Source organism: Xenopus laevis, chromosome 7L, assembly GCF_017654675.1.
Source record: "Xenopus laevis strain J_2021 chromosome 7L, Xenopus_laevis_v10.1, whole genome shotgun sequence".
Lineage (NCBI taxonomy): Eukaryota > Metazoa > Chordata > Amphibia > Anura > Pipidae > Xenopus > Xenopus laevis.
In genome coordinates this window covers 33,444,482-33,466,693 of record NC_054383.1, presented here as the reverse complement: position 1 = coordinate 33,466,693, position 22,212 = coordinate 33,444,482, and the positions used below count along the sequence as shown (strand labels likewise).

The 22,212-nt window shown below is 36.3% G+C and overlaps 1 protein-coding gene across 1 annotated transcript in view; it reads right to left on the bottom strand.

The window, feature by feature from the left end:
- hectd2.L (HECT domain containing E3 ubiquitin protein ligase 2 L homeolog) overlaps positions 1–22,212 on the bottom strand; it is a 78,631-nt gene that overhangs the window by 25,892 nt on the left and 30,527 nt on the right. Inside the window, exons 4-5 of the mRNA XM_041568757.1 lie at positions 5,073–5,175; positions 3,337–3,426 (exon numbers count right to left, since the gene is read on the bottom strand). Of these exons, the coding sequence (XP_041424691.1) occupies positions 3,337–3,426; positions 5,073–5,175 (193 nt within the window). The remainder of the gene's footprint in view (positions 1–3,336; positions 3,427–5,072; positions 5,176–22,212) is intronic.

Here is a 22,212-nt window from a genome sequence, read left to right as displayed (position 1 = left end):
CAGTGGAATCCGAGAAGGGAAGATCCCTTTCTTTCCATCAACCTTTGATGCTCATTTCTAGGGGGATTTACAGGCCACAACACTGAAAATTTCTGCGACCTATAAGTGACGTTAGTGGAAGAGACATCAAGCATATACACAGACCTTTCCTGAAGGCAAAGATTTGCATGAAGCACAGGTGCGCATCACTTCACAGATGTCACTATAACGTTCTGTGCATGTACACATCGGATTTTCACTGCAAATCCTCCGAAATCATGGAGGACAGTCAGAAATCAAGGGGAATGCTTAAAGGGATTGTTCACCTTTAAATTAATGTTTAGTATGATGTAGAGAGTGATATTCTGAGACAATTACAACTGTTTTTCATTTTTTATTATTTGTGGTTTTAAGTTATTTAGCTTCTTTTTTTTGAGCAGCTCTTCGGTTTGCAATTTCAGCAATCTGGTAATTAGAGTCCAAATAACCCTAGCAACCATGCATTGATTTGAATAAGAGAATGGAATATGAAGAGGAGAGGTCTGAATAGAAAGATGAGTAATACATGTAGCAATAATACATTCTTAGCCTTTGTTTTTTAGATGGGGTCAGTGACCCCTATTTGAAAGCTGTAAAGAGTCAGAAGAAGGCAAATAATTAAAAAACTATAAAAAAAAAAGAAAAAGCTGCTTCGAATTGCCATTCTATATTATACTAAAAGATAACTTAAAATTGAACCACCCATTTTAGAGTGACTAGAGACCAGGAGATGGAGCCCAAAATCTGGTAACTCCAGTGGAAACCAAGAGAGTTGCAAAGCAGGAAGTAGTGTTCTGTTCTGTTATGTTAGACATCCAGTCACTCCAGCCTTTATAGATTATATTTTTGGCTAACTATATTAGAAAATATTTTATTTTGCACAGCCTATTTTTATTTTTATACTGAACAATTCCTTTAATGATGTATTAGGTGCTACACATTGCAATATTTAGTTATATTTAGAATATAACTACAAAACTACAGGTAGAACTGATTCAAACTAGATCATGTTAATTCAATCAGATTAACAACCTTTGTGGGCTCATCAATTAAAATTTACACGTAACTTTGGTTACAAAAACAGACACTTGTAAGTTCTCAATGCAAACAACCTTTTCTTCAATTGAAGATATACCAGCGCTAAAAGCTCAGGGTAGACACAAGAAAGAAATGCAAACACAATATAGTGTAGTAGTTTTTAAATCGAATGAAATATATAACCACTTGTGCGGTAGTTAAACGATGTGGTTTTGGGGTCTTCCACCAAGGGGTTAAAAGGCCATTTTTCCGTGCTTTTGATAAATAGTGTGGCCACCTCCTGTGTGGGGCAGTGGGTACTTACAGACGTTTATAAATATCACCCGCATATAATAAAATCCTTTGTCCTATTCTTGGTGAGTATGTGGGGCAGTGGGTACTTACAGACGTTTAAAATTATCACCAGCATGTAATAAAATCCTTTATCCCAGTCTTGGTTTTTAAAAAATCTAATAATCTACAGCAGATGCTTACTAAAAACTATGTTGAAACAACAAAAACCGCAGAAAGATCAAAGGAATGCACATGGCCTGGTTTCTATCCCTGTTCTCTATGTAAAGCCTGTCAATTCGGAAAAAAAAGTAAAATATTCAAATCAAATGCAAATAATAAAGAATTTAAAATTAAAGACAATATAAACTGCACCACCACAAATGTCATATACTGCCTACAATGCCCTTGTGGCCTTCAATATGTAGGCAAAACAAACCGTACATTGAAAGAACGTATCCGAGAGCATATAAATAACATAAAAAAAGGGAAGGAAAACCATAGTGTCTCCAAACACTTCAAAGAGCATCATAAAATGAGCCCGACAGGCCTAACATTTTGGGGCTTAGAAAAAGTAAAAAATAAATGGAGAGGAGGAAATCTAGAGAAAAAAACCTTACAATGCGAAAGCAAATGGATACACATGTTGGAAACGTTTGTACCTAAAGGCCTAAATATTGACATAAATCTAAGAGCATTCCTATAAAGAAAAAAACAAAAAAACATTAAATATATATAATAACAGTAGCCCTCTTATATATAATTAGGGATGTAATTAATGAAATTAGGCAAGATGTGGAATGTTGTAATAATAATGAATATACTGCCTTTTATAATGAATATACTGTTTTAAATATGTATACACAAGAATTCCAGTTTGGCCATGGTTGCTCATGTTAACCTCAACTGAAGGCGCTGTGTGATACCATCTCCATGGCAACCATAGACTGCTATACCACATATAAGCCAAATTAATGATATGCCAAAGGACAGGCTAATTTATTCTTTCAGATCGCTAAGAAACTTCATCTTAATCTTTTTCCAATAGCTTATGCCATTATCGTGTAATGTAGATTGGCGGGTTGCCATGGAGACGCGTGCGTTCCAAATGAAGAAGAGGTGCGCATGCGCGTCCATGGTTAAGCTCCGTCTTAAAAAGGCGCATATGCGCACTAAGAAACTACAAGCCTTGAGAAAGTCGCAATAGACGAAACGCGTCGGCTGAGCAGTGACGTCATCAGAGGGGGACCAGGATCAGCGTGTCTTACCAACAAACGCCAGGCAAAACTTAACATCTAAATGGACCGCAGGACTTGAGAAACCCCCAATGCTAACTGCTTTTTATGCTTATATTAAGCACACACATGTGAGTGCAATTTATGTTTTTATCTTTTTAATCTATTAAAGAAGTTTTTACACGATTTTAGCATATGCTTTTTAGAAACCTGGAGCTTACCAAGACTGGGATAAAGGATTTTATTACATGCTGGTGATAATTTTAAACGTCTGTAAGTACCCACTGCCCCACATACTCACCAAGAATAGGACAAAGGATTTTATTATATGCGGGTGATATTTATAAACGTCTGTAAGTACCCACTGCCCCACACAGGAGGTGGCCACACTATTTATCAAAAGCACGGAAAAATGGCCTTTTAACCCCTTGGTGGAAGACCCCAAAACCACATCGTTTAACTACCGCACAAGTGGTTATATATTTCATTCGATTTAAAAACTACTACACTATATTGTGTTTGCATTTCTTTCTTGTGTCTACCCTGAGCTTTTAGCGCTGGTATATCTTCAATTGAAGAAAAGGTTGTTTGCATTTTGGTCGATCTGAGGGAGAACAGGTCATATACCGGCAAAGGGAGTGAACTGCAGAACCTTGGGATCTTGCCTTCCATTTACACTTGTAAGTTCTCGTCACAAAACTTTTTTTTTACCAGCAAAATGAAGACTCCAACAGATGCCATTTAAACTTTCTTCTTTCAACGCAGTAATACTTACAGTTGTTAATAAGGTGTCATACACAGCATTCAGAAATTTTGTATTGATCCTGGAGTCCTCAATAGTATTAACAAAAGAATTGACGTCTCTCTGTAAATATTAGACAGAAGGGTGTAGGTTGTAGTTAATCATATCTATACATTCTATACATATAATAAATGTACCACTGCTTGACAGCTTAGACAAATCTTTAAACAGTTAACGGTTTCCTTAGTTCCCAAGTGCAATTTGACATGCTTTGTGTGTTGATTACTTTGGCTCACCATATTATTTGAACACATGGTGTAAAAAAAGTCTCATTATTAAAGGGGTTGTTCATCTTAATAGAATTGTACCCTCACAAAGCAACAGTTTTTTTGTCTGATGGTGTCAGTGACCCCCATTTGAAAGCTGAAAAGATGTAGAAGAGGAAAACTTACAATTAAAATTCGAAGTTACGAAATTTAAACACAAAGTTGCTAGAAATAGGACATTATACTAAAAAAAACTTAAACCACCCCTTTAATCAGTGCTAGATTTTGGAAGAGATTACCAGGGATGCCATCCCTCCACTTTTTTATTTCTGTGAAATAGCATCCCCTCAGGGGCGGAGGCAAAAGTTTTGAATCCTGGAACTTTTTGAATCCTGGAACCTTTGCTTAAGGCTGGTGGCAGATGTGACGATTCGGTGGAGATAGTTGCCCAGTGACAAATCTCTTCTTCAGGCCACACACTCAGGAAGGGAGAATAATCTATAGAAAGAAGAGCCCTAGAATGGAATCCACAGGGATCAAGAAGAAGGGGACGGCCTCGAATAACATGGAGAAGATCAGTGGAAGAAGAAATTATAAAGATGGGAAAAGCATGAAATGAGATCAAGAGAATAGCAACAAATAGATCTGAATGGAGAGTCTTCACGGATGCTCCACTAGGAGTCAAAGGAACAGATGATAAGGCGACTAATCTCCCCCGAAATGCCTTCCCAACGGCAATAATTATAATTGCCAGCAAGATGATATAAGTAGCACTAAGTTTTCTGAAATTCTTGCCGGCGGGAAGGCATTTCGGAGTGATTAGTCACCCAAAGAAGAGGAGATTTGTCTCTGGGACGACTAATCTCCCCTGAATCTTCACGTCTGCCACCAGCCTTAAAGTGGGTGAAACCAGAAAATGTTGGTGGTTGAGGCTTATTATAACAGGGGTGGGGCTTATAATTGTGGGAGGGGCTTCCTTTGGGATGCCGTGCACACAGCAACCCTCCTCTTTTTTCACTTCAATTCAATCACTGCCTTTAATATCAAATAAATAAGACATCAAAATACATTATATATACGGTCATCCTGTAAATCTTTAATAGAAAATAAAAGCAGAGGTTTGTAGGACACAATGGGGGTTATGTAATAAAAGGCACCAAGTTTGCCCAGGGGCCGTAACCCATAGCAACCACTCAGCAGGCAGCATTTACTGGTCACCTGTTTAAAAGCAAATATCTTATTGGTTTCTTTGGGTTACTGCTCCTGGGCAAACTTAGTGCCTTTTATTACATAAAGGGGAAAGACTTATATGTAATTTAGTGGTACAGGTACGGGAACCATTATCCAGAATGCATTAATTTTTTTCTACACAGATGAAATGAAATTAATTTTGTATAACACAGATCTCTTTCCAGAAAAATAAACAATATATCACAACATATCAGCAGATTATGGAATGACAGCCTAGAAATAAATATTAAAAATAAACAAACATCACATTACCTTAAATGCAGCATTTATTTCCAAAAATGAATTAAATGTTGTTAGATAAAAGTCATGTACTGTCCTCCATTCTCCTGTTGATTTTGCTTTTTCCAAATCCACCCTAGAAAAAAAAAATAGCAAGAACAAACTAAATTTGAAAATAAAATAACATTCCAAGAAACTACATAATGTTTGGGACGGTTAAAGGGGCGTTCATTTAAATAAGTTTCGGACAACAACTTTTTAGTTAGTCTGATTTTTTTTTTTTTTACTTTTTTACTCCTATAGTTTAAATTATTTTCTTTCCTCTTCTGCCTCCTTTCAGTTTTCAAATGGGGTCTCTCCTAATTATCTTCGAGACTCTCATTCAAGCAACATTACACTGCCAAAGTGCAATGCCCATAAAACTGTCAAAGAGCAACGTTGCTTAAAGGGACGTATACACCTAAAAATGCCTATGCTAAAAATGAAGGTAATAAATAGGACTTGGGTTGGAAACATTTTCTGTCCATTCTTTTAATAAAAAAAACCCCACATATTATATTTATAATGTGTTGCCAATATACAGCACTAATAGAAAATGGGTTAGTGTTTCCCTGGATTCCGATAATCCCAGTCCCTGAATTGATCATTGATTTGGCCAAATCCTACAAGTCACTGAGCGAATGTTGAAAAAGAGTGTAAACTGCCCCTTTATAAGCTAAACTGGAAATGGAAACAACAGTATTTATAATTTACTATACTCCAGCAGACCATCCAAACCTAAGAAAAAAACAACCATACTTCAACTTTAAAAGGGCCAAGTGCAAAGTGTAAAAAATGGGCAGATACCATTATGTTGTCTGCAAATTTGCCCCCTGCCCTAAATTCTGTACAATATGCACATTATTTGCACTCCAGAACAGGTTGCAAAGCTCATCAGCGAATCAGCATTGCTGGTGTTCTGCAGCTTTGCTGCCACCCCAAGGTCCTCTCTACTTATGTACTATTACTGAGCGTATCAATGTGCAACCCACAATTCTATTAGAACTTAAAGGAGAACTATTGTGAAAATTTCAGCATCTGTCTCTCTTCACGCAGGAGTTGGGAGTCTGATTTTAAATGACAGTTAGGTCCAATGCAGCCTATGGGGAGGGGGGCTCCTTTTGCCTAGAACAGGGGTGCCCAAAAGGTAGATCGAGATCTACCAGTAGACCTTTAGCTGGTGATCAGTAGATCTCAAGACACTAGGGTTGCCACTTTTTCTGGAAAAAAAAATACATTTATCTTTTTTCCCTATTAATAACATTTGGATCAACCATCATTTTTACTGGCCAGGCCAGCAAAATACCAGCCAGGTGGCAACCCTACTGTCAACAAACAGCTTGTCTAAATCATCCTCCTGTTTCATGCTTTCCATTCAGATATTTATTATGTTATGGTTACATAAGATATAGTGGTTTGTTAGATTTAACAATATACATTTTCCCAAGAATTAGTATTTAAGTAATATTTTCCATGAAACAGAATGCTAACAATGCTTTTATGGATGTAGATCATAATGGGACAACATCACTAAAAGTAGACCTCGAATTAGTATGGGCACTCCTGGCCTAGAAGATGTATTGGAGCTCACCGTTTTAAATTAATGGAAATCTGATCTCTCTCTACATGCAGAATTTGTGCCAAAGTCAGTTATTTTGTTCGATTTTCTTTGTGCGTGAGTCAGTTATCTGAGAATGCTCTAACACATCTGTTAGAAAAGGGAGCCCCCCTTAAAGATATATTGGATCTAACTGAAAATGAATGATAATCTGACACCCAACTCCTGCAAGAAGACAGAATTTTTAATTGATTATTTAGAAAGTTTCTTATTTTGGTGTGATGATGCTTATATTAAATTTACATTTTTGCTATAATTCCCCTTTAAATGGCAGCTCCAATGGAAGCTTATTCATATACTATATTAAACCCTCAAATACACAGTGCGAGTGCCTTAGGAGGCCTATGTATCATTCAGTGTAAAACAAAAATCTGATTGGTTGCCTTGGGCAACATCACCGGTGATGTTTTTCTCCACAGCATGATAAATAAGCTTTTGTTTTCTACCTCGAACATGACAGTTGAAATCTAATTGGTTGCTATGGGCAACAACACTGGTGATCTTTTTCTTCAATATTTTACACTGCATGATAAATAGGACCCTATATGCAGATATTTTGGTGTTACTGGTCCTTTAACTAGAAAGAGGTCCCACTGAGACAAGAAAAGGCCATCTGTAGAAAGAAGAGGTGAATGACTTTGGACATTATAGCAGTAATAAATGACTATTCAACAACACACTAATGCGCTATGTAGGCAAATTCTAGTGACTTTAAAGGTGTATAGGTTATCTTTATTTCTGTAAGTAAAAATGTGACCCATGGTCCAAGGCCTCTGTTATTTGCCTTTGAATTGCAATTTCCCAAATAATTTAGCAAACCTATGTGCTGACCCCTCACTTATCTGATACTTTTTATAGCTCATTGTTTATTGTCCTTTTCATTGGTTAATAAATCAACTACAGGAGCAAAGGTGAAACATCAGTCTTTTCCAGCCGCTTTTAATACGTGCTTGAGCTTTTGATAGAATGGTTTATATTAAATCTGGAATCACTTCAGCTCTCTGGCACTGAAATTCCTCTTTATTCATTGTGAGACATTAATAGCATTTTATGTGGGTAATGATTGCTAGGAATTCCTCAGCGTTCATTATAAAACAGAGCAAAGCTCACTAATCCACGGGATCTTTTTCTTTCCCCCCAAAGCCTGTGTGTTCAGCTATCCTGCCCCATCCTATGACATATTAGTGGTTAACCAAATAAAATGTTCTTCTCACATATCCATTTAATTCTGCACTTGCATTATGTTCCCAGATTTAACACACAGCCCCACCATTCCTCTTGCCATAGGATTATGAAAAGGTTACACCAAATAAAACTAGGGCTTCTTCTCCACCCAACATTTGTATGACTTCTTCTCAATGTCAATAAGCAGCTATCAATAAGAATGTTTGGGGTTGGAACTTCAAGAAGAGCTGGGGGGGAGGCTACTCTTCAACTGTATGTTGAAGAGTAGACCGTTAGCCCCATAATTGCCTGTTAAGTATATCTTTACTACAGTAATGCTTGACAAATCAAAAAGAGATCAAAGACAAGCATCAATGCAAATTGCTATTCTGGATACAAAATGATTTGATGACCTGACGGTAAATGCAGAACACAGTTAATGATGCAGAATTGAATGTATGGACTCTACTTAGGAAGGTACAGTTATGGGTAAAAAAACCCTACCCTCCCCTCCTACCCTACATAGACCCCCATTAAAAACATTAAGGGCATTTGCCCGAGGTAAAACTTAGGCTGGGAGGAGGAGGTAGGAGGTAGGGTTTTTTTTTTTTTAACTCTAGGATTTAGTTCTCCTTTAAAAGAGAACTAAACTCTATATGGCTAGAAATGCCATATTTTATATACTGAACTTATTGAACCAGCCTAAAGGTTCAGCATCTCTACAGTAGTAATGATTCAGGCTTTCAAAGTTGTTACAGGAGTTTCCCATCTTGGATTTTGTTAGGAGTGTCTAAGACACGCACATGCTCAGCGTGCTTTGTTAAGAAGCTAAGCTTAGGGGTTGTCGCAAATCATCAAGCAGAATATGAGGTTTGCCTGTAATATAAACTTGCCTTATATTGTGGCATTTATATTATACATATTCAGTATATTGTGAGTCAGTCCCTAAACTCGCGAATACCATAAAAATCTGACATTTCCCTTTAAAGGGATACTGTCATGGGAACAAAATGTTTTTTTCAAAATGAATCAGTTAATAGTGCTGCTCCAGCAGAATTCTGCACTGAAATCCATTTCTCAAAAGAGCACTGAAATCCATTTCTCAAAAGAGCAAACAGATTTTTTTATATTCAATTTTGAAATCTGACATGGGGCTAGACATTTTGTCCTTTTCCCAGCTGCCCCAAGTCATGTGACTTGTGCTCTGATAAACTTCAATCACTCTTTACTGCTGTACTGCAAGTTGGAGTGATATCACCCCCCTCCCTTTCCCCCCCAGCAGCCAAACAAAAGAACAATGGGAAGGTAACCAGATAGCAGCTCCCTAACACAAGATAACAGCTGCCTGGCAGATCTAAGAACAATAGTAAAAAATAGTCAATAGTAAAAACCCATGTCCCACTGAGACACATTCAGTTACATTGAGAAGGAAAAACAGCAGCCTGCCAGAAAGCATTTCTCTCCTAAAGTGCAGGCACAAGTCACATGACCAGGGGCAGCTGGGAAATTGACAAAATGTCTAGCCCCATGTGAGATTTCAAAATTGAATATAAAAAAATCTGTTTGCTCTTTTGAGAAATGGATTTCAGTGCAGACTTCTGCTGGAGTAGCACTATTAACTGATGCGTTTTGAAAAAAACATGTTTTCTGATGACAGGATCCCTTTAAGAAGATGTAAAGACACATAATAAAACTGGGAATTATACAGTTATTTTGGAAAATGTTTTTGGGAGCACAAACTGCCAATGTTTATTTTTGAAGAATCCCATTTCTAATTAAGGAACATGGTTAAAGGAAGTGGTTTCAGACATAGAGGCATGTATTCTCAAAGACAGACATTTGAAGTTTCATTGTGTCTTTCCGTGTCACTGCCAATTTGTTTCAGTCCATTGAAAAAAATTATTTAAAGTGGAGCTGTCACCCAGACACAAAAATCTGTATAATAAAAGTCCTTTTCAAATTAAACATGAAATCCAATTTCTATTTTTATTAAAGCATTCATAGTTGTTGTAAGCTCATTTAAACATCTCAGCTGTCAATCAAATATTGTCTGCCCCTCCTCTATGCCCGTGGCATAGAGGCGGGGCAGACAATTCCTTTCACTTTCCATTCAGCACTTCCTACATGTCACTGCTCTCCCCACATTCCCCCAATCTCTTCACCATTTAATTGTGTAACCAGGACATGGGGATGGACATCAGGTCCCCCATTCTGGTGCACAAACAAGATTCTGAGATGATACAAGACTTGTCTTAATAACAGTGTCCCACAAAATGGCTGCTGCCTGCTTGTTATAATGATGAATTCCCAGACTGAAGGAAACAAGATTCATATAATTTATATAGTGTAATTAAAGTTCATTTTCCTTGACTAATGTGATAAAATAGGATTTTGAATAATTTTTTTGGGTGACGGGTCCCCTTTAAGAACATTTAAGAACACACTTAAACCACATCAATCAGATTGGATTCTGTGCATCAACTTTCCCAGAACAAAAACACGTTATATTAGAATCAGGTTTTTTTCTGATCAGAGAGATTGATGTGCGCTGGGTTTCGAGCAAACCCCGAAGTTTTTGGGCAAAAAGCATAAGAAATCTGAGTTTCTGGGTGAAAAATCCAAAAAAATTTTAAAATAGGAGGAAAAATATGAAAAATCTTCAAAATCTGATTTTTTTCCCGCTAAGCAAATTTACGGGAAAATGTAATAATGAATAAGAGTAAAAACCCAAGCAGATTTGATCGGAGTTTGTAGCAGAAAATATTCAGATAAATAAACCCCTAAGGGGCACATTTACTAGTGGTAAAACTTCGAAATTCGATAGTCAAAGGTTTTTTTGAGTGAAATTTGCTGTTTTCAATCAAATTCAAATCGTTCGATCTATCGTAGAATGATTTAATTGATCGATGGAATGATTTTTTTTTTTAAAAAAAACTTCGACTTATAAAAACTTAGCCAAATACTGTCTATAGGTTCTAGGAGGTCCCCATAGGCTAACATAGCAATTCGTCAGGTTTAAGGTGGCGAAGTGTCAAAGTTTTTTTTAAAGAGACAGTACTTCAATTTTCGAATGGTCGAATATTCAAAGTTTTTTCAAATTAAATCAAATTTTGGCCTATTCGATGGTCGAAGTACCCAAAAATTACTTCGAAATGCAAAGTTTTTGAATTCGAAAATTGACTTCGAATTCACTTCGACCCTTAGTAAATGGGCCCCTAAGTGTCAGTCTCCGAGTCATTGCAGAGGAGTTTAATCAAATAATTCAAGTTCTTAAAAATGATTTCCTTTTTCTCTGTAATAATAAAACAGTACCTAGTACTTAATCCCAACTAACATATAATTTATCCAAATTATGGAAAGCCCATCTCCCGTAGACCCCATTTTAACCAAACAATTCATATTTCTAAAAATGATTTCTTTTTCTGTGTTATAAATATGTAAAAACTATTGCATTCACAGCATATATGACATATATGAGCCATTTAAAATTCATCAGTCCAGAAGAATTATACACAGCCAATGTATACACGTTAGTACAGTATTTCCAAATTTTTTGCTTTATTTCCATTGCTCTCTGTATGCAATAAATAAAAGTTAAGTGCACTGGATAAGGAATAGAGAAATCAGAAATAAGGACAGCCCACTCTTCAATGCTATCAAAACCTTTTTAGCTGAAGATTCACGGTCAACATACATGACATTCTTGGTCAAAGTGTCTATTCAAGACGCGTACACGTGGTATGGGTTTATATAGAAGCTAATATGCAATCAGCAGAATAACTTCTAATAATGTAATGAGGAGGTCCAGCTAATTTTCAGGGCTAGCCAAGAGCTGAAAATTGCTAGTTATTTTCATGCCCCTGTGATTGCTGGTAATTTCCAGCAATACAGAAATAGCAGCACTCTCACTCTCTTACTGGCGAGGGCTTGTAAACTTTATGCAATATACAAGTATCCATAGGCCAAAACAGTCACAAGAAAAAGGCAAAAAAAAGAGGAAAAAAACAGATTTTCTTTCCATTGAAACAATAAGCAAAAAGTATGTTCAGTACAAGCCCTATATATTACACCCATGTTGAACAAGGGATACAGTGCCCCTTTTGAAAATTCAAAATAGTTGTGCAAATATGTGCAGTTTTCATTGGGGAATGATGATTCAGATGGGTGTGTGTGCTCATTGTTACTGCCAAGCTCTGCTGAGCATGAATAACCCCATTCAAAAGGATTGTGCTTCCGATGAACGTACAGATCAATTGGCTTTGATAAATGTGTCGGTTTGTTAGTGTAGACAAATGGGAAAAGAAATCAAACTGCTGGGAATTCTTCTGCATTTCCTAGATTTAATAGATTTAGTAGAGAGTAATATTCTGAGATGCTTTGCAGTTGATTTTTATTTGTAGTTTTTGAGTTATTTGGCTTTTTATTGAGCAGCTCTCCATTTTGCAATTTCAGAAATTTGATTGCTTGGGTCCAAATTACCATGCACCGATTTGATAAGAGAATGGAATATGGACCTGGATAGTAAGATGAGTAATAAAAAAAGTAGAGATAATAATAAGGGGGTTATTTACCAAGTTCCGAATATCCGAAATCGAAAAATTCGTGATTTTTTTTAATAAAATCTGACTTTTAAAAAAAATCGGGAATTTTTTGGAATTTATAAAACCCCCCAGGGCTAAAAAGCCCGAATATAAAAACACAGCATCTCAAACCTGTCGAGGTTGCATAAAAGTCAATGGGAACTGTCCCATTGATTTGTGCTTGTGTCGGGGGTTTCGAGCAATTTCACAATGTTCGGGTGAAAACTCCGAAAAGTTCTGCGATTTCGGGGAAAATTCACGAAAAAATCGTGAAAATCTGAGCTTTTCCCTCAAAACAAATTTTCGAGAAAATGTGATAATAAATAAGCGTTAAAAACTCAAGCAGGTTAGATCGGAGTTTGTAGCAGCCGATCTTGAGATAAATTCGGACCTTGATAAATAACCCCCTAAATGTGTAGCCTTACAGAGCATTTGTTTTTTAGATGGGGTCAGTGACCCCTATTTGAAAGCTGGCAAGAGTCAGAAGAAGGCAACATTTTTTAAAAACTACAGTATATTAAAACAAATAATGAAGACCAATTGAAAAGTTGTTTAGAATTGGCCATTCTAGAACATACTAAAATCTAACTTAAAGGTGAACCACCCCTTCAAAAACAAATCACATTTATCATATGGTAGCAAAATCGTTAGCACTGCTACCTTGAAGCACTAGGATTCAAGGTGTTCTCCCTGTACTTGCGTGGATTTCCTCCGGGGACACTGGTTTCCTCCCACACTCCAAAAACATATTACAGTATTAGGTTTATTGCCTCCCTATAACACTGACCATGATGTGTGTGGATATGGTTGCTCCTGGCTGTTCTGAACTGTTCTAGTATCAACTTAGGGACGAATGCATCTAGTGACCAGGGGCTTAACTGATGTCAAAAACAGGTTTAGATTTCCCCTTTAAAGGAGAACTAAACCCTTAAAATGAACATGGCTAAAAATGCCATGTTTTATATACTGAACTTATTACACTGGGTTAAAGTTTCAGTTCTAATTTTCCAGTCTCTTGTTTAAACCGGTTTATGGTTGCTATGGTAATCTGGCCCCTAGCAACCAGATTGCTGACATTGCAAACTGGAGAGCTGCTTAATAAAAAGCTACAATAACTCAAAAACCACTAATAATAAAAAATGAAAACCAATTGCAAATTGTCTCACTCTCTATATCATAATAAAAGTTAATTTAAAGGACAACAGCCCCTTTAGCAGATTTTGAATGTTGGAATAAAATTACTGTAAATTGAAGAGCCGATAAGAGTGTTACAAGCAGTTTAATATTAGGTTTTGCTCCCTATGTCCCCTTCGAATGTGGAGACAAAAGGCCTTCATGAAAAATAGAAGTAAAGTACCCCCAGTATGACAGAGCTCCTTATGCCAGTGTGTAACTGCACTTGTGTCAGATTAAACAACATAAAATTTCAAATTGTACCGTCCTCCCTGTATGGGCCCTAAGAGGCAGAATTTGCTGCTCCAGCACTTGTGTGTCTAGCGTTGGCAAATAAACCCTATACAGTGTGGTTATACAAATGAGCGGTGCTGATCCAGCTCTTACATGCGCAGTGATCTGTGTGATGTCATTCCTCTGAATAATGTTATATAAAAGAATTCTAATTGCTTATGCAGGGACAATTTGCTCTCCAACAACACTTCCACAGGAGCCTGTGCCATATAATGTAGCTGGCTTTAAAAGGTGGATGTACTTCTTAATCCTTATTATCATTTATGACTTCCACACAGAAATGGTATAATTTGGTTCCTAGGGGTGATATTTCCGAAATGTCAAGAGACCTCACTAGCGAAAGAATTGCTATTTAGTTGTGAGTCTCTCTGCAATCATAACAGCTCATAACTTGCAGCAGTTTTTGGGATTTGAGCCATCAGTAAACTTCAGAGATGTTATCCAGCTCCGCTCCTTTATGTGCTGGAACACATTTTTTCTCAGCAGGGAGAACAATAACATTTTAAAGGAGAACTAAAAGAGAACTAAATCCTAACTAAAGAAGTAGCTAAACATTTTGTACATTATATTTTCGGCTTCTGTACTGGCCCAAGGCAACCACAGTCCTTTAGCAGTAAAGATCTGTGTCTCCAAATATTCCCCAGTAGCTCCCCATCTTCTTTTCTGCTGATTCACTGCACATGCTCTGTGCTGCTGTCACTTACTGAGCTTAGGGACCCACTCACAATATACAGTACACATTGAATAGAAATGTAACAAAATAAGGCTGATTAGTAATTAATACAGATAATCACGACAGCAGCACAGAGACCAGTGCAATTAGCATCAGAATTTAATAATCTGCTCTGTAGCATCATCTTATACAGGTATAGGATTTGTTAGCCGGAAATCCGTTATCCAGAAAGTTCCGAATTACGGAAAGGCCGTCTCCCGTAGACTCCATTATAATCAAATAATCCAAATTTTAAAAAATGATTTCCCTTTTCTCTGTAATAATAAAACAGTAGCTTGTACTTGATCCCAACTAAGATATAATTAATCCTTATTGGAGGCAAAACCAGCCTATTGGGTTTATTTAATGTTTACAAATTACGGAAAGACCCATTATCCGGAAAGCCCCAGATCCCGAGCATTCTGGATAATAGGTCCCATACCTGTATTACATTCCAATCTCATTTTCTGCTTGATAATTTTTGACAATCCCTTAGCGTGGCTTTGCGACAACTTTTCAGAGCCCACTGAGCATTTGAGTGTCACAGACACTTTCCAAGATGGTGACCCTCTATGACAGGTTTGAATTCTTGGATCATTGCTGCTGTTGAGAAACTTGAACTTTAACCCAGTGCAATAAGTTCAGTATATAAAATATGGCATTTTTAGCCATGTTCGTTTTTAGGGTTTAGTTCTCCTTTAAGAGGGGAAATCTAAACCTGTATTTGACATCAGTTAAGCCCCTGGTCACTAGAATAGAAAGCCGAGTAGTAGAAAGTAGTAATAATAATAAATGTGTATCCTTACAGAGCATTTGTTTTTTAGATGGAAAGCTGGAAAGAGTCAGAAAAAGAAGGCAAATAATTCAAAAACTACAAAAAATAAAGACCAATTGAAAAGTTGCTTAGACTTGGCCATTCTATAACATACTAAAAAGTTAAGCTCTAATATTAAAGGGGTGATTCGCCTTTTAAATTTTTTGCCTTCTTCTTTTGACTCTTTCCAGCTTTCAAATGGAGTCACTGACCCCATCTGAAAATAATTTTCTTTAAGGCTACAAATGAATTGTTATTGCTACTTTTTATTACTTGTCTTTCTATTCAGGCCTCTCCTATTCATATTTCAGTCTCTTATTCAAATAAATGCATGGTTGCTAGGGTAATTTGAGCCTTAGCGACCAGATTGCTGAAAATGCAAACTGGGGAGCTGCTGAATAAAAAGCTAAATAACTAAAAAAAAACAAAAAATGAAAACCAACTACAATCTGTCTCAGAATATCACTCTTTATATCATACTAAGCATTCATTTAAAGAAAGGTCTATATAAATACACCAGTAAACCCTCAAAGTAGTGCTGCTCAAACGAGTCAAACGAAACACTGCATTTCTTTCCTTCTATTGTGTGTACATGGACTTCTGTATCAGACTTCCTGTTTTCAGCATAAACCTCTAGGGCTAGGGCTTGAGCATGCTCCTCTCTCCTTCTCCCCCTCCCTGCCGTAATCTGAGCCCAGAGCTATGAGCAGGCAGGAAGTGATGTCACACCTAGCTAATATGGCAGCTGCTATCCTAAACAAACAGAGTGAGCTTCTAAAGCTGTTTACCAGGTATGGTAAAGTATTCTGTAGAATAAATATAGTTTTATACCTTGCACTATTGTGACTTATCTATTGACAATAAACTGCTTTGTTAGCTTTCCTTCTCCTTTAAATAGATAAAAAAGTGATGAATTTACAGTATATAAGAGGATATATGTCTCCTTAGGAAAAATAGTGTTTACTGCATCTTGAATGCCACATACTACTATATTTTGGTGTTGCTGTTTTGTTCTAATGGCTCTCAGGGTTACATGGGCATAGCATTCCCAAAATGGTGGAGAATTTAACAAAATAAGGAAGAATTTAATATATGTCGGTATGAGTTTTGTTTTGATAACCTGAAAGTAAAAAATAGGTCAGTAAAAAAATTTCTCACTATGCTTTTACATACGAAGAAGTTGTTGAGAAGCCAAGCCCTATCAAAGTTCCTTGTATCCAAAAGATAGCTGTCCCAAAGGCTTACTTTTCAGTAAAAAATTTCTTTATTTAAATTATCATTAAAAATATTTGGTTACATTCAGTCCCCCCAGGCCCACCTTACGCGTTTCGCACCTTCCGGCGCTTAGTCATAGGTGTTTAAAATAGGTGTTTAAATTAGGTATTTAAATTAATGATAATTTAAATAAAGAAATTTTTTACTGAAAAGTAAGCCTTTGGGACAGCTATCTTTTGGATACAAGGAACTTTGATATATGTGTCGCCTGTGAACTGGGGCGAGTACCTAAGGCTTCACCAGATGTAAATCAGAGGTGGATTCCCAATTTTGATATATTGAAGCCAAGCCCTATGCTGTTGAGAAGCCAAGCCCTATGCTTTTAGATACTGATTTAGGGAACTAGTGCCAAACACAGTTATCTATGGCTGGGATACTGCTCACTTGGAGATAAATGCAGAATGTTTGTTAATATTGCAATTGGGCATCTTTTGCTGGTGTTTTACATACAACACATTCTTTCTGTTGTGCCCAGCAGGAGGTTTTGTATTACAAACAATAAAAAATATCAATTGGGCCCATCATGCCAATGAAGAAAAGGACTTGTTTGCAGAGCATGTCACCACAACATGCCTCTATCCTTTTTAAGGATGCACCATATCCACTATTTTGGATTTGGCCGAACCCCCGAATCCTTCTCGAAAGATTCGGCTGAATACCGAACCGAATCCTAATTTGGTAGGAAGGGGAAAACATTTTTTTACTTCCTTGTTTTGTGACAAAAAAACACACGATTTCCCTCCCACCCTAATTTGCATATGCAAATTAGGATTCAGGCCAAATCCCGAACCAAATCCTGGATTTGGTGCATCCCTAATCCTTTTGTCCTAGTCCTAATATAAGCCTAAACTTCGGAAAGAAAAGTTTGAGTTGCATTTCCAGTGTCCAGCCACTGAGTGTCACTAAAGTGCTGATTGAAAAAAAACTTTTTTTCGAGAAATGGCTGTAAAAGCCTTCAGAACAGAACAGACATAATTCACTTTTCTCTTGCCACATATTAATTTATGATGCCTAGCCTTAGCATAAAAAAATACATATAAAAGGGGTTGTTCATCTTTGAATGAACTTGTAGTATAATATAATACACCTTGTGTACTACTCCCTTCCCTTTAGACTGTATGCCTATGCATAGGGCCTTCCTCACCTTTTTGTACCTGTATTTATTGTGATGTATGTAACTCCATATGTTCTATGTATATAATTCATGTGATTTAATTGTATAATCACATTTACTTTACAGTGCTACGCAATATGTTGACCCTATATAAATACATGTTAATAATAATAATAATAATAATAATAATAATAATAATAATAATAATAATAATAATAATAATAATAATAATAATAATAATAATAGAGAGCGATATTCTGAGACCATATGCAATTGGTTTTCATTTTTTGATTTGTGTTTTTTCCGTTATTTAGCTTTTTATTTGTCAGCTCTCCAGTTTGTAATTTCAGCAATCTATTTGCAAGGGTCCAGACTACGCTAGCAAACATGCATTGATAGGAATCACAGAGCATTTGTTTTTTTAGATGGAGTCCCCTGGAAACAGTTAATAGACAAAGGCAAATAATTCAAAAACTATAAAAAAGAAAAAATGACAACCAATTTCAAAGCCTTTCATTAACATACTATTGGGTGAATGTAAAAAAAAGTCAAAAGAGCGAAACAAATCGCACCAATATGAATAAAAATCCACATCTCACAATGTGATATTGTTCCTAAAACTGTTATTGCATTGCGAATTTTAATTGCGCACTCTTAAGAAGTGCTTGAAGGTGTTGTAATTTTTTGGAGCAGATATAACGACTTTTTCAGTAAGAAGTTTTATTACATTTACAGCGCATTGGCGCAAACTATAAAATTCGCAAATGGTCTTCCACGGTCGGAAGTGGTCGCTAAACAGTTTCCGGGTTTGCAAAAGCTATATTAAATTCGCGCAAATCAAAATTTGTTCGCTCAAAGGCATAATTTTTCGCATTACTAATAGTTTTTCCGTTACATTTATTACATTCCCCAGTAAAAGTTCATCAAAATGTGAACCACCCTTTTAACACTCACTTAAGAAATTATAACCTCAGAGTAAATCACTTTCCTAATATTCCTTTGGCATGAAGAACTGCCAGTTTAATATCACACACACAGCCCTAAACTTTATCCATTAGGTATGGGACCTGTTATCCAGAATGCTCGGGATCTGGGGTTTTCCAGACAACGGATCTTTCCATAATTTGGATCTTCATACCTTAAATCTACATTTAAACATTAAATAACCCCAATATGCTTGTTTTGGTTCCAATTAGGATTAATTATATCTTAGTTGGGATCAAGTATAAGGTACTGTTTTATTATTACAGAGAAAAAGGAAATCATTTTTAAAAATGTGGATTATTTAGATGAAATGGCCTCTATGGTGGACAGCTTTTCTGCAATTTGGAGCATTCTGGATAACAGATCCCATACATGTACTGTACTTGTTTAATAGCAGAAATGCAATCTTTGCGTCCCCAATATTTCCTTAAAGGTGACACAGAACTTTAATCAGAGATGCAAAAGAACAGACCATTCACAATCACCATTACGAGTACTTTGTGAGTTAATTTGCTACTCAACTGAGATTAATGCCCTAAAGTGGCTAGCAATATAACACCACAATCAAACATTAGATGGACAGATATAGAATTAGAAGTGAACAAAAACTTCAAATGCCTCCAGAAATTATTGTATGAGCCAAGAGCTGGGTGCACATACAGTAGATTACTATAAATGCTGGGAATTGTTATTTCATATGGTGTATCGTCCGGCCCTATCTGCAGATTTATGAATGAGGTTTAAAGTTTGTCATCATGGAAACCAATTCTAAGTACACAAAATTGTACTTTAAAGTGACATCGGCTAGAAGTAGTCCATTACCAAGCAAGATGTATGTAGCTTTGTCAGTTTGCAGCGCCAATAGTAAAAGCATGTTCCCTGTAATGAAATGTGGGGTAAATCTTACAGAAGAAATACACAATGGCATTATGCAAAAGCAAGTGCTGCTGCCAGAGAAAATTGCATGAGTAACTCGAGTTGGGATGCATGGGAAAGTCCGGTCATTCAAATCAGCACCATAGCACATAGCTATAATATTCATTACTGGCACTGGCATACCACCCAACTGTCTGTTTTTTAGAGGGATAGTCCCTCTTTTGACAGCTCAACCCGCAGTCTCTTGTTTGTACTGGAAAGTCAGGATTTTCTCTGCACTGAACAGCTAGAAAAAGAAACAATGTTTCTAACTTAATTGGCTTTTGGCAGAGAGCCCAGAACAGCCACAGATAAACTTTTGTAAATAAGCAAATAAGTATTTGTAACAATATAAGATAACAGGTCTCTTGGGAGAAGTTAGACTCACAGCTTACAGGGAAATTCACCTTCATTAGTAAAACTGTAATTAAAAAAAAAAAAACCAGAAATATTTTCAAACTTACATAACCTGCCAAATCTTGTAAAATGAACATGGTAATTATGGGGTGTGGCCGTAAAATGGGCAGGGTCAAAAAAAGTAGGCAATTACTTTCACTTTCCATTCTGCTCTTCCTTGATGTCACTGCACTCCTCACCATCTAATTGGTTGGCCAGTGCATGGGCATGGACATCAGGTCCTCCATTCTGGTGCATAAGCAAGATTTTGGCATGATGAAAAGCTTGTCTTAATAACAATTTCCACAAAATGGTGCCTGCCTGCTTCATGTGATTTTGAATTACAAGATTAAAAGAAACAAGATTTAATGTGGACCTGTCACCCAGACATAAAAAACTGTTTAATAAAAGTCCTCTTCAAATTAAACATTAAATCCAAATTCTTTTTTTTTTTTTATAAAAGCATTCATAGCTGTTGTAAACTCATTTAAAAATCTCAGCTGTCAATCAAATATTGTCTGCCCCTCCTCTATGCCTTAGGCATAGAGGCGGGGCAGACAATTACTTTCACTTTCCATTCAGCACTTCCTAGATGTCACATTCCCCTAATTCTCTTAACTATTTCATTGTGTAACCAGTGCCTGGGGATGGACATCAGGTCCCCCATTCTGGTGCACAAACAAGTTTCTGAGATGATGAATGCTTGCCTTAATAACAGTGTCCACAAAATGGCTCCTGCCTGTTTGCTATAATTTTAATAGTTCCCAGACTGATGGAAACAAGATTCAAATAATTTATACAGTGTAATTAAAGTTTAATTTGCTTGACTAACATCACAAAATAGGATTTTGAATTATTTCTTAGGGTGACAGGTTCCCTTTAATTATATCTTAATTAGGATCAAGTATAAACTACTGTTTTATTTTTACAAAGAAAAAGTAAATAGTTTTTAAAAATGTGCATTATGGGTTTGCAGATAACAGATTCCATACCTGTATCACTGATTTAGATCAATGGTATCACTCATTTATATTTAATTTCTCCATAATTCATACTCCAAAGAAATTGTACTTCCTCATGGAAATATAAAGTATAATACAAATCTGGCATTCGTGCGTTGGCCTAAAGTTTCATATGTGCACATGGTCACGTAAGGCTTTGGGGACATTTAAGATTCTTAGAAATGACAGTAGGGGGTACATTACCTACCAGCAGGGAAAAACATACAGCAGTGTCTTTCGCATTTGCACTGTGCATGTTCTCTGCGACCTTACCATAAATATCTGTAATTTTTCTGCCAAATATCTAATTTATATAACAGCTGTTCCTGAATGTTTGCTGGGAAAATTACCCCTAGGGTCATAATAGTCTCGTCGTGATTTTCTAACTTTGAAGCATAAAGATGTGTTTGTGGCATACAGGGTACAGGGACAGTTAAGAATAAACACTGCTATCTCAGATGGTGCAGAAATGTCTTAGAAAACTGCAGAAATAGAAGTTGGTATTTATGGCTTAGTCACCTTGCTTAACTACCTTTCAAGGGCTATAAAAAGGAACAGATCATTTAAAGCAATATAGAGCTTTTCTGCAAGAAGAAAGCACGTCGTGAAAGACATATATATATATATATATATATATATATATATATATATATATATATATATATATATATATATATATATATATATATATATATACACACATACATACATATATATATATATACACACATATATATATATACACACGTGTGTGTGTGTGTGTGTGTGTGTGTGTGTGTGTGTGTGTGTGTGTGTGTGTGTGTGTGTGTGTGTGTGTATATAATACAGAAGAGAGGATCAGCACTCACAGGACTTAAAAAAATAATAAATTTATTATGAAAATATGGACTTATTATTTTTTAAGTCCTGTGAGTGCTGATCCTCTCTTCTGTATCGTATGCTGAATTTATTGATCGCGCACCCAGGCATCTAAACAGTTTTTTCGTGAGTGCTGGCATCTCTCAGGTCTATTTTATCATTATCTTAAGAACTCAATATTAGGACAAGTATCCATTGTTAATAAAATATAATGTAAAGCCTTGGTAATGTGCTCT